Genomic DNA, 13,665 nt, shown 5'->3' on the forward strand with positions numbered 1-13,665 from the left:
TGTTCTACTTTCTCTAATATCCTGCTTTCAGTTGGAATTTCTTCAATGGAAATATCTTCTTTTATAGCAAACATAACTCCCCCACCTATATCTTTTTCTCTATATCTTTTCCTCATCCGCAGAAAAACATCAAATCTGTGCCCGTATTGCTGGATCAATGATGACGAAATGACCATATTTCTTACGTCATCATTTAGAGCTAGTCATACACGTATTTCTTACGTCATCATTTAGAGCTAGTCATACATCAAATCTGTACCCATATTGCTGGACCAATGATGACGAAATGACCATATTTCTTACATACACACCACGTACTCTAGTCCCAGCAGATCAGGCACAATTTGGTAAATTATTTATTTATTGATTATGTATATAGTATACGTATGACTAGCTCTAAATGATGACGTAAGAAATATATATAGTATATATATAGTATACTGTATAAAGTGTGTAGTTGTAAGTTGATTAGCGGTATTCTGTGGTCACTTTGGTCCAAAAACCGTGACAGCCGTTCCGCCATTTCAGGACCCCCCCAGAAAAACATCAAATCTGTGCCCGTATTGCTGGACCAATGATGACGAAATGACTATACACATACGTGTATGACTAGCTCTAAATTATGACGTAAGAAATACGTGTATGACTAGCTCTAAATGATGACGTAAGAAATATGGTCATTTCGTCATCATTGGTCCAGCAATACGGGCACAGATTTGATGTTTTTCTGGGGGGGTCCTGAAATGGCGGAACGGCTGTCACGACAAATGGACCAGGCCGATCACATTACTTGCGCGCTCTGCTTGCGCAAGTAACTACTGGGGGGAACGGGGAAGACCTTATGGAGGGAGAGTGCAATGCTGTAATACTTGAACGTCTTGATATATTTGCACACTGTGGGTACTGTACTGTACTATGAACTGTATGTATGTATTTATGCTGTCTCTTGGGGCCCAAGACAAATTTCAAGACAAATTTCTCCTCTGAGACAATAAAGGCTAATTGAATTGAATTGAATTGAATATTCCAGAACAGAGAGAAATGTGGCTTGATTGTCTTTTTACAGGATGCCGGAAAACATGCTTTGTTCCTATAGAGAAAATCATTTTTTTTTCTCTCAGGTTTTCAATGATTTCAAGATGTTCAGTGTGGAATTTAAATGACAATGTATCATCCAGCCAGATGCCAAGGTATTCTGAGACCCTTTAAATTGTAGACACACTAGAAGATACTTAGGTTACATTTCAGGTCTGGTGGTTGAATCTAAATCACAGATTACGATCTAATCAAAACTAGCGTTTTTGACGGCCTTGAGAAAAGGCTCCTAAGGCAAAAAATAGCTGGGCACAGTAATGTATTGATTTCCCAAAAGAACGTGGGTAGTAGCCTAAATGTAGGTCGATCATTATTTCCAGTGAGCGTTGCTGTAGAAGATGAACATGACAAGGCGTGGTGTGAATGGTAGAGACACGTCTCTCTGTCCAATTTACCTGAGATGTTGGACCGACCGCTGTGCAGTTTATTCACTTATAGAGCATGACCACAGGACACAAATCTATCCTCTGTCCCTGTGTGAGCAGAGCGCCACACGCCTCTCTCTCTCTCTCTCTCTCTCTCTCTCTCTCTCCCTCTCTCTCTCTCTCTCTCTCTCTCGCTGTGATGAGGAGGGATGTGGGAAAGGCTCGTGCAAAATGTATGACAGCTCTGAATAATTTACCATCCTTTTTATTTCCTCCTTATGCAGAGAGAGAGAGAGAGAGAGAGAGAGAGAGAGAGAGAGAGAGAGAGAGAGAGAGAGAGAGAGAGAGAGAGACAGAGACAGTGGGGGACCCTGTTCAACCAACAACATTAGGGTAAGAGTGGGTGCTGTGAATGCCAGCCTCCCATATATCTGCAGGGGGTGCAAAGACGTGTTGCGCCAGTGCGCATGCATCGTCAAAATGCATGCTGATCAAAGGCATGGAGGCGCTTTAGCGCACCAATAAGAGCTGGGGCCGCTATTGCATGGGACAGGGAACCCTGACACTACATTCTGCTACAATACATTACTCGTCAAAATGTACAAGAAGTTCTGCAAAAAGATACTGAGTACAAATACTAACCACAAGAATACTGAGTACTACTAACCACAAGAATACAGAGTACAAATATTAACTACAAAGATACCGAGTACAAATACTAACCACAATAATACTGAGTACTACTAACCACAAGAATATTAGGTACAAATACTAACCACAAGGATACTGAGCTGGTAAGTACAAATAGTGTGATAATAATCCCAAAATCCTTAACTAATCCCAAAGTCCTTAGCGACTATCGGCTGGTTGCCTTGACAACACTGTTAATAAAAAGCTTGGAGCGCATTATCTTAAATAACCTCCTTAGTTGAAATGGACCCCTTGCAATTTGCATATAGAAAGGAGAGGGGCACTGATGACGCTCTTCTTCTTATGCTTAATAAGATCTACTACCATAGATGAACCTCAAAAGAAACGATATGCTCGGGTACTCTTTGTAGACTTCTCCTCTGCGTTTAACACAATGAGACCTCATATTTTGATGAGGAAACTGTTTGATATGGAACACCAATATCACCAGGTGGGTGGAGTCATTCCTGACTGAGCGGGTACAACATGTCAAGGTGAATAAAGCAATATCTCTCCCCATTACGACCAACACGGGGGCTCCGCAAGGGAGCGTGATTTCACTGGTATTGTTCACGCTGTACACAAAGCGACTGCAGGAGTGAGTCAGACAACAGCTGTATTGTTAAATTCGCAGACGACACAGCTATTGTCGGTCTGATTGAGGATGATGAGATAAGCTATCGAAGAACAGTGGATGAGTTTGCCGGTTGGTGCAAGAGTAACTTCCTTCAGCTGAATATCAAAAAAACTAAGGAGGTCATATTTTACTTTAGGACTGGTGCTCATGTTTAATGTATTGTTTTGTCTGTACTGTATTCATTGTGTTGTGCCCGAGGACCCCCTCTAAAACGAGATGATACATCTCAAAGGGCTATCCTCTGAAGGAAATAAAATTTCAATATATATGCACACCAGGAAATAGTCATTGGTGGGGATGGGGTAGTGATTGTGGAGGATTGATTCCAAGCTGACATGAAATTCAGCTTGGACTCATTCCATCTATAAGAAAGGTCAGCTGAGGCTGCAGTATAACTGTATAACGTGGAAAGAAATGTTATGGCACTTTTCCATCGACCCTTTGTGGAGAGTGCACTGACATTTTGTTTTGTTTCAAACTCCATAAAATCATCAGCGTGTCCAGCAAAATAGCTGGGGTACGATTTGAGAGTATGACCTCAATGTATGAGACCCATTGAGTACTCAGGAAGGGGAAAGCCATTACTAGGGACAACACACACCCGTTACACAGCCAATGCCATCTTTTACCATCAGGCCGACGGTACATGGTACCTTCTCTGCAGGCTAGGGCCTCAAGATCGTTTGTTCCTAGGCTATAAGTATAGGACTTATGAACAAGCAGGTCCCATCTCAGTTCCGTGCATAAAGTGTGATGTGATGCCTCTTGGAACTATGACTGGTGGCCTTCTGTTGGCATTGTTTCTTTATTGTCTATGTACTATGTGATTTGTTTGTTTGTATATGTTTTCTGTATCCTGATGACTGCTGAGCACAAAACTAATTTCCGAAAGGACAAATAAAGTATCTATCTATAATTCTGCGATCCCACACCTGTTGGTGAGAGAATGAGGGCAAAAAGCAAATAGAACTTTCCATCGGATGAATTACCTGGTTCCGAAGGCTCCCCTGGTGGTGGTGGTGGTGGCGCCCCCCGGCGGAGAGTTGAGGCCGTCCCGCGGGTTGGGCGAGCGGTCCGGGCGGTGGTTCATGTGCTGTAGGATGGAGCTGAGCTCCGTGATGACGGTGTTTTTGGGGTCGGGCGTGCCGGGCGGGCTGCGCAGCTCGGGGGGCTGCTGGTCACCCCACAGCTTGGACGACGTCCGCGGAGCGCTGCCGCCGCCCGGCGTCCGCGGGGGGTCCGAGGACCCGGGGGGAGGCGGGGGAGGTGCCTGGGAAGGGGGGGGGGGGGGGGGGATTATTACACATTTAGACCTGAGGCCGGTTCGAAGACAAAAGAGTTTTCGGAAGAACCTATGTTTCTATGTCAGTGGTGCTCAACCTTTTTTTCACGTCAAGGAACCCCGGAATTATCTGTATTTCGCCATCTGAAAATATGTTGTTCCAGGAACCCCCCCCAGAAGCAAAGATTTGAGTTCATTATTATTGTGTAATCGCAACTTTGCATCATCGTCAGAGCACATCATTAAGTACAATTTCGAGGTATTTGTACTTTACTTGAGTATTTCCACTTCCTACTTTTACTTCTACTCCATCTACAAGTGAGCTTGTAGATCGGCTATTTTCAAAAGTTTTGTATACAATTTATACATTTGAAAACTTGTTTCTTCTATATTGCAGTTCTTTTTTTTTTTACTACTGGTCAGAATCATTTCCACACAGCCAATCTACATGTATTTTGTTCATGAAAGGCCAAACAGAATTATTGTTTTGTTTACGAAGCCTGAAGGCAAAACAGACTTATTATGATTCTGAAATAGAATAATAATGTTCCATTACTGTCCAACGACAGAAACACCATTAAAGGTATATTCAGTGATTTCACTCAAAAAACCTTAGGTTTCGTTTTTGGCTGTGGGACCCAGCCTTTCGTCCAATCAGGATAGAGTGTAAAAAACAAAACCTAAGGTTTTTTGACCCCCAGGGGTTAACTGGGGACAGGGAGGAACTCCTTATATGGTCAGCACACTCTATAGTAGGGAGGATTATCACAACAAAACAAAAAAATAAGTGATATTTGAATTAAGTGAAATCACTGAATATACCTTTAAGAGGCCGATTGCCAACCATTCGAGTGACAATAATGACACACAAAACGTCCTACAATTTACAATTTAGGCATTTGCAGACACTCTTAACCCTGTAACACAAAATAGCCCCTCAAAAATAGTCATCAAGAATCATACGTACGCTAAGAACCATAAAGAACAGTGGAATATCTATGTAATATAATATCTATATAATGAAACCATGCTTATACACTATAGAGTGCTGTGTCTACATAAAATGCTATATCTAAGTTACATAAGGTGAGCCTTTGATACGCCTGTAAGGTCGCCGAGGCTATAGGGCAGGTGCTACGGCGAGTGCTACGGGCTAAGACGTCCTACCTGGGATGGCGGCACACCGTAGGCCGAGGGGGGCTCCAGTGGCTCCTCGATGAGCGCCATGTCGTGGTGGTAGAGCGCCGTGCGGTTCATGATGACGGCCGTGGACTTGGTGGCTTTGGGCGGCTTGGGCGGGGGCACGGGGGGGCGCTCCGCCAGGTAGTCGGTGGGGGGGGCGCCGTAGAGGCCCTCCAGGGCGCTCATGTCGCAGAAGCCCCCCTCGGACGAGAGCGTGGAGATGCTGGACACGGTGCTGGTGGCGTCCATGTTGTGCTGGGGGTCTCCGCTGCTGCGGCTGACGCAGTCCGCCTCCTCGATCCCCGAGTCGCCGTGGATGGTCCCGCCCAGGTCCATGTCGGGGGTGGGGGGGTGGGGAGGGTAGCCTGTTGGTGTCACACAAACGTTAAAGACGTGATGTGTTTCGTATGTGTCTATGGAGTTAACGTTACTCTAATAGACCTCCAGGTGTTGTCTATGGAGTTCACGTTACTCTAATAGACCCCCAGGTGTTGTCTATGGACTTAACGTTACTCTAATAGACCCCCAGGTGTTTTGTATGTGTCTATATGCCATAGTTGCTGCGAGATTGAGGTCTAGCCAACGGAATTCCTGGATCGCTGCCCTCCACAATTTCCTATCCAACATCAGGTTATTGAGCTCTGCAGTGTTGCAGTGTCTGCAGCACGTCTACATAGATGGTACGCTTCTTTCCTGCCCTGGGTCGGCTCCCATAGGGCCAATTTACTTGCCTCAAGTTCTGTGTGCCTGACGCAGTGCCCTGCCAGCCTCATCCTTCTCTCTCTGACTTTGTCTGTGACCCGTGGAGTTTTGATTATTTTAAAGTTGAGTTTGGATTGTTTGAAAAGTCAAAACAAGACGAGAATAAAAGAGAATAAAAGAGAGGGAAAGATAGAAATGGCAACAGAACAGCTCCATCCGCACTTTGACTGGAGCCTGGAGATTAGTGAAGTTGCATGCCGCGGTGAAAGACAACAACAGTAAAGATGGCTTAGTTTACCATAATCACAGGGATCCGTAATTATATTATGTCATCATATTAAAGGGCCTTTGGACTGGAGAGAAATTAAACTCCATCTGGTTGTGATAAAGTGATGATGTCATAATCACATGATGATGTCATAATCAGATTATTTGTATGTGTGATCATGATTCTCAGGGCGTCCTTGTAAAAGAGATCGTGCTCTCAACGGTCTTCCCTGATTAAATAAAGGTCAATAAAAAATAAAAAATGAAAATCACACCAGTGTGAAGTGAGCGGCGCTCTTCTCATCACACATCATCATCAACATCAGCTCATTCTGACCAATCACAATTTGTACTCATCACATTCGTCTTCAATGTTGGTGTTTACACACACCCTCACAGCTGGACATAGGAGGGGCTAGCGCCCCTCACAAACAATCAGATGATGACGTATTAATGATGACAGGCGTACCGGGCGGGAGGCAGTTATCCACGCCTCCTCTGACGGGGGGCGGGGCATGGGCCTGGTAGGACGGAGGCCCGCCCCCTCCGTTCCGCCTCTGCAGCAGCATGGCGGCCACGGCGTCGTCCGGGATGTCCACGCTGTTGGCGAACTCCAGCGGAGGGGGGAGGGGCTCCGAGAAGACGAACTCGCCCTCGTCGATGTCCACCGACGCCAGCGGAGGCGGCGGGATGCGGAACGGCAGCTTGACGGGCTCGTCCAGGGACTCTCCGCCCACTCCGGAGGTGATGCTCCGCCTCTGCACCTGGGAGGAGGGAGAGGAGGGAGGAGAGGAGGGGAGAGAGGGAGGGGAGGGGAGAGGAGAGAGGGAGGGAGGGGAGAGGTGGGAGAGGTGGGAGGGGAGAGAGGGAGAGGGAGGAGGGAGGGAGAGGAGGGAGGGGAGAGAGGGAGAGGGAGGAGGGAGGGAGAGGAGGGAGGGGAGAGAGAGGGAGTGAGAGGTGGGAGGGAGAGGAGAGAGAGGGAGGGAGAGGTGGGAGGGGAGAGAGAGGGAGGGAGGAAGAGGAGAAGAGGACCGAGGGAGGGAGGGAGGGAGGGAGAGGAGGGAGTGAGAGGAGGGAGGGAGGAAGAGAGGGAGGGAGAGGAGGATGACATTTCCCGAAACAGGGATGACACATTGATCAAGTGGTTAATAAATTAATGGTTACATTACACGATAAAAAAGTGCATCTATATTATAACATTTAGATGGACGACGGGCAATATTTATATACTACTGAATTTAAAGGACAACTTTAGTTTTTTTCAATCAAGGTTCATGTTTTAGGTTATTATTAGAGAAAGTAAAAGATGAGTGTTTTTTTCATTTGCTGCTTTCTTTCGTTTTAGGGATTTTAGCTGTTTTTGACAGGGGGTCGGGGGCATTCGAGCATGGGGCTAAATATGTATTTTTTTACAAAATATTAAGGCGATTTATTTTTTTATTATTTACTATAGTCCTAATAAACTCCAAGAAATTACATCTGACCACAAAAGATCACGAGATCTACTGAATGTGTCAAACTGCATATTGAGTCTATGACACAGTGTGGCTTCCCCCCAGTAGGCCTCCTTTACATTCAGTAGATCCTGTGATCTTCTGTGGCCAGATGTAATTTCCTGGGGTTTATTAGGACTCTAGTAAATATAAAATATTTTATATTTAAATATAATTATAAAAAAATAAATCGCCATAATATTTTGTAAAAAAATACATATTTAGCCCCATGCTTGAATGCCCCCACCCCCTGTCAAAAACAGCTAAAATCACTCAAACGAAAGAAAGCAGCAAATGAAAAATAATTAACACTCATCTTTTACTTTCTCTAATAATAACCTAAAACATGAACCTTGGTTGAAAAAAACTAAAGTTGTCCTTTAAGTACATTTTGACACCAATGCTTTTGTACTTTTCCCCTCAAGTAAATTTAGAATTCTGGACTTTTACTTTTAGGCATAAACAGACATAATTGCGGCATTTGATACTTTTACGTCAATAAATAAACGTTGAGTAACGTTAACACTCATCTTTTAACACTCATCTTTTACTTTCTCTAATAATAACCTAAAACATGAACCTTGGTTGAAAAAAACTAAAGTTGTCCTTTAAGTACATTTTGACACCAATGCTTTTGTACTTTTCCCCTCAAGTAAATTTAGAATTCTGGACTTTTACTTTTAGGCATAAACAGACATAATTGCGGCATTTGATACTTTTACGTCAATAAATAAACGTTGAGTAGTACGTTTTCCACCGCTGCAGGCTGGTTGGGGTCTCTCAGCTCCGAACCCAGGGGTCTCAGGTTGGGGTCAGAGGTCATAAGGGGTCTCAGGTTGGGGTCGGAGGTCATCAGGGGTCTCAGGTTGGGGTCGGAGGACATCAGGGGTCTCAGGTTGAGGTCTCTCAGCTCCGAGGGGCTGTCCCTGACGTCCTCCTTGGTGTGCACCATCAGCAGGCCGCCGTCGGCCGGCGCGCTCTTCCTCTCCTCCACCACCGGGTGGCGCTGCTGCTGCCGCTGGCGCTCCTCCCGCCCGCCATCCAGATGACTCTGCTCCGTCATCTGGCGCCGCAGGGTGCCGTGGGCGCGCCCGGAGCCCCCCCTGGTGGTGGGGGCCGCCGCCGCCGCGGGGGGGAAGCTCGCCTCCATGCCCGTGCGCAGCTTGGTGTCGATGAACAGCGGCTGGTTGAGGTCGGGTTTGGAGGACGAGGCGGCGTTGGGGGGGAGGGACTGACACTCGGGCTGCTTTGGGGGGAAAGGAAGGTTATTATAGTGGATTATACTAGAACTAACAAAAAAACTAAACTAACTAAACTAAAATAAATGAATAAATAAATAGAAAGAAAAACGATAAACTGAAACTGTATTGTGCGTTTACAAAACTAACTAAAACAACTAACTGAAATGATAGAGAAAATGCTCTTATAGTTTATGTCAATGTATTTATAAGCTTAATCCGTAACTATATATATTTTTAAATGGTATCTTTTATTGAGTTTTTATTACGCAATACTTACTCTGGCTCTTTTCAAACCTGCACCTGATGAATACGTCTTGAAAGGGAAAAAACTAACGCAAAAACTAATAAAAACGAAATAAAAACTAGCAAACCCGCTCTGTGCGTGTGTGTGTGTGTGTGTGTGTGTGTGTGTGTGTGCGATTGCATCAGTTCAGTCTATAAAGGTTTGGACAGATGAAAGCGGAGAGAAAGACTGGCAGAAAACATTTAGACATCGCTGAAATAAACATGCAGTCCTGTCACCGCCCGTCATTTAGCCCTGTCACACACACACACACGCACACGAACACGAACACGCAGGGTTGGGAGGGTTACTTTTAAAAAGGAATCCCCTACAGTTACAAGTTACTAGCTAAAAAATGTAGTCAGTAACGTAATCCCGATTACTCCATTTAAAAAGTAACTACAAGTTACTTTCAGTTACTTAATTAAAACTCAATTTAATTAGATAATACAAGTTTTACCATTGGTAGACAAGAATGTTGAGCCTATGAAATTAAGATAAGGACAACTGAAATATGGTTAAGGTCATTTAATTAAGAATTTGACCTCTCTGAACAGTTACATTACTGTAGAGTCATTGTGTCAACTTATAACAGATCATAAGAAAAATGCATCTTGACCTACAGAACCATTTAGAATTGTTTGATTGACAACAACCAACAACTTTGTGTGGTCAAAGTGGCAAATAAAAACTCTTTTTGACATTCCTGGCTGACACTCATTTAGATAGACATGGCATGAGTTTAAAACATTGACTAGACAGTAAAGACTCATTTATATAGTCTACAAAGAACTCAGCCCTATACAATTATATTTATACCCCGTAGGCTACTCTTTAAATAAAAAGCCTCATTGTATTTGACCTAAAAGAGAAGACTGCGCTACCCATTATTTATCCCCAATCCAATATATCATATATGCTCTCCTATCTAGTATATCTGCAGTGTTGCCTGGTCTGATTATTATAAGCCACATTGGGCTTATTTTTCTGAAGTTGCTTGTAAATAATGGTAGAACGGTTGTGAGCTTGTAGATCGTCTATTTTCAAATAGCCAACATATATAAATATGCACATTGTTTAATGGACGATATATATAGCTTTGAAGTGCTCGTGTGGCCTTTTATAGTCGCTTCTTTTGGGCTTGTTTTCATAGACCTGGTTGGTTATTTCTCTCGCAAATTGGCAACACCGCCCTGACGCAGCAGCAGCCTCCACTGTGAGGAGTCAGAGAGGTGCGCGCTGCGCTCAACTCCAATCCATTCCGTTTGGTGTTATAATAATTTATAACTTGTTTGTAAAATTAATGAGGGGAAGGGGAGAATGTAATCCTCATGTAACCCCCGTTACAACACCCCCGTTACTGCAATCCAGATTACACATTTTAAAATGTACTCTAAGACGTTACAGTTACGTTTTTTTTTTACTCTGATTAGTAATCCGTTACTTCCCAACCCTGCGCACACGCACACGCACACGCACACACACACACACACACACACACACACACACACACACACACACACACACACACACACACACACACACACACGCATTGTCTTAAAATGTGTCATATTCCAACACCTTCTCACCCCCAACTCGTCACTTAATGCAGGACTGTCAGTTGCAGGACTGTCAGAACGTCAGACTTTCCCGGTCCTGCTAAAAGTGACAAGTTGGGGCCTGGGGGGCGTAAATGTGTCAAGTCACGTGACCACTGGCTTTCTTGTGCTACGAATATGAAATTATAGCTACCTTATAATAGTTCCTTCCTGCGTTATCAATCCCGTTTTGATTATTTCCCTAGTGAGAATTAATTTGATGCCTTCCATATACTTTCTGGAAATGCATAATGAACGGCGTTGATTTACGTCGTTGCATTATTCTTTCCTGATTTATTACATTTGTTGCCGGTAATCACTAACATCACTAACGCTAACATTATGTATGCAATAAAATCTATATTTTACTTTAACGAACAAAAACAATCCCATACCATTGTAACCTTTGGGGGAAGCGGCGCGGCGGTCTCCTTCTGGTTCTGGTTCTGGGCGTGGCTCTGCTCCCGCATGGCGCGGTCGCGTGCCGCCAGAGCCAACGCCAGCGGAGAGTTGGGGTCCAAGGGCTTGCCGGTCACCGGGTGGAGGTAGGTACCTGTAGCAGAATGACCTGTTGTTATGGTAACACGATGTTGTAGAGACGTAAATATACTAAAGAAATACGTTGCACAATATGTGACCTTCTATAGTGCCATCCTGTGGACATTCATGAGTGAATGCATTGTAAGGTTGATTCCTGGGTAAAATGGCCACCGGTCTGACGTTAACTAATTTGTTTGTTTACTTTTAGATTGAGGTACATCAGCGTTTTAATCTGCAAGTAGAAAGTGCTGTCCTGTGTGTGTGTGTGTGTGTGTGTGTGTGTGTGTGTGTGTGTCTGTGTGCGTGCGTGCGTGCGTGCGTGTGCGCGCGTGACAATAAAACCTTAAAAGACGCCTGTTTGAGTTGTGTCCGCTAGTCGGTTTGCTTGACAACCTATTTCCAAAGGACGTTTTTGCAGTTACAGTACATTACAGCGGGCGTGACGGGCTACAGCAGATCGTTGTACAACGCTACTGTTTAGTTACAACGTTTCAAGTTGCAATTTAATATTTTACAAATGTGTTTTGTTTAAAGTAATGCTGTTCTGCAATTGTGTGTGGTCACTTTAAGAGCAGAGTGTATCAGTAGTCATGTGACCAGCAGAATGTCATGTGATCACCTGTAACCAGGAAGTAAATTCAGTTTAGTACATGGCTGAGCACAGAGAAGCTGTGTGTTTTTGTCTATGATAATCCAGCAACATCTACCTGCATATACGCCTTTTGATAGCATCATGGGTATGTAACTAATGCTTAGATGTTCATTGATGATTGTACATGATTATTTTTGATATATTGTGGATATTGATTATGCTTTATTTGTATGTTTCAGTTTCACACTTCTTTGATGTTAGTAAACCTGTGGATTTGGAAACATCCATGGACATGCTCAACTATAAAAAAGAGGCAGCTGCAGCAGAAGTGGAAGCGGAAATACTCGAAGCTGCTGCTGATGCAACTAGTGAGAAACTCAGTTGTGAGTTAAACCTAGATTCTGCTCCCTTGGACGCCGCACAACGCACCGAACAATATGTCATTGACCACGCTAAAATGCAACAGTCACAACAAGTCCAAGCAGAACGCCAGGCACGTGATAATAGTCCCCCATTAAAAACAGAACCACGCCTTTCACTTCTCAAATCTGAAGCCAAACCTTTCTATCCAGATCAAGCTAATACTGCTTCCCAACCACATTATCCTATCACACCAAATCCTGCTGATGAGCCACGTAAAGTTAATTCCAAAATGCAACATGCTACTTATGTTCGGCATTCCAGATTGCAAAGTGACAACAGCCGTTCTCCCTCTCCAAACCCCAAAAATGACAGCTCGAACATTAGTGACTTTGTAAGATACCTAGCCCGTCGTGAGCTTGTGGCTACAGGCTTACTTCAATTCAATGACAAGCCTCAGAACTACAGAGCCTGGATACGCTCTTTTGAGTCTGCAACCACTGGATTGAATCTGACACCAAGTGAGGAGATGGATCTTCTGCTTAAATGGCTTGGTAAAAACTCAGCAGAACAAGTCGAACAGTTAAGAGCAATACACATCAATCACCCAGAGGATGGATTGGAAATGATATGGGACAGACTTGATCAAACGTATGGCTCACCAGAAGTGATTGAAGATTGTCTGTTCAAGCGACTTGAAACCTTTCCAAAAATAACAGGCAGAGATTATTCTAAAATAACAAAGTTGAGTGACCTACTAATGGAACTTAATTCTGCCAAGCGAGAAGGAGACTTGCCAGGTCTCGCTCTCCTCGACACAGCAAGAGGAGTCAACCCAATAGTGCAGAAGCTCCCATTCCGTCTACAGGAAAAGTGGGCATCAGCCGGCGCATCCTATAAATATCGAAATCATGTCCATTATCCCCCCTTTTCCTTCTTTGTGCAATTCATTAACCAAGAGGCTAACATTGTAAGCGATCCAAGCTTCAACTTCTTGTCTCAATCAGACACGGCTCCCAAGACTGAGAAAACAGTTTGGAAGTCAAACAGACCACAGGAAGTCTATGTCCACAAAACCGAGGTTTCTCCTAAAGCCACCTCAAATGCTGGCAAGCCCCAAACTAAATCTGATGACTGCAATAAGCTATGCCCCATTCACAGGAAACCGCACCCTCTACGCAAGTGTCGTGCCTTTCGGGAAATGCCCATCGAAGAACGCAAGACATTCTTAAAAGAGAATAACGTGTGCTTTAAATGCTGTTCATCGTCTACACATTTTGCTAAGGACTGTAAAGCTAAAGTGCAATGCTCCGAATGTAAAAGTGAGAGACACCACAC

The 13,665-nt window shown here is 44.2% G+C and overlaps 1 protein-coding gene across 1 annotated transcript in view; it reads right to left on the bottom strand.

Annotated features, from left to right (window-relative positions):
* Window positions 1–13,665, bottom strand: part of LOC310854527 (SH3 and multiple ankyrin repeat domains protein 2-like) — a gene marked incomplete at both ends in the record, with an annotated part of 149,655 nt that overhangs the window by 12,000 nt on the left and 123,990 nt on the right. The window contains 5 exon segments of the mRNA XM_083759207.1: window positions 3,777–4,057; window positions 5,237–5,616; window positions 6,690–6,984; window positions 8,462–8,959; window positions 11,231–11,403. Coding sequence (XP_083615333.1) covers window positions 3,777–4,057; window positions 5,237–5,616; window positions 6,690–6,984; window positions 8,462–8,959; window positions 11,231–11,403 — 1,627 coding nt within the window.

Source organism: Protomyctophum parallelum (assembly GCF_964188405.1).
Source record: "Protomyctophum parallelum genome assembly, chromosome: 2".
Classification (NCBI taxonomy): Eukaryota; Metazoa; Chordata; class Actinopteri; order Myctophiformes; family Myctophidae; genus Protomyctophum; species Protomyctophum parallelum.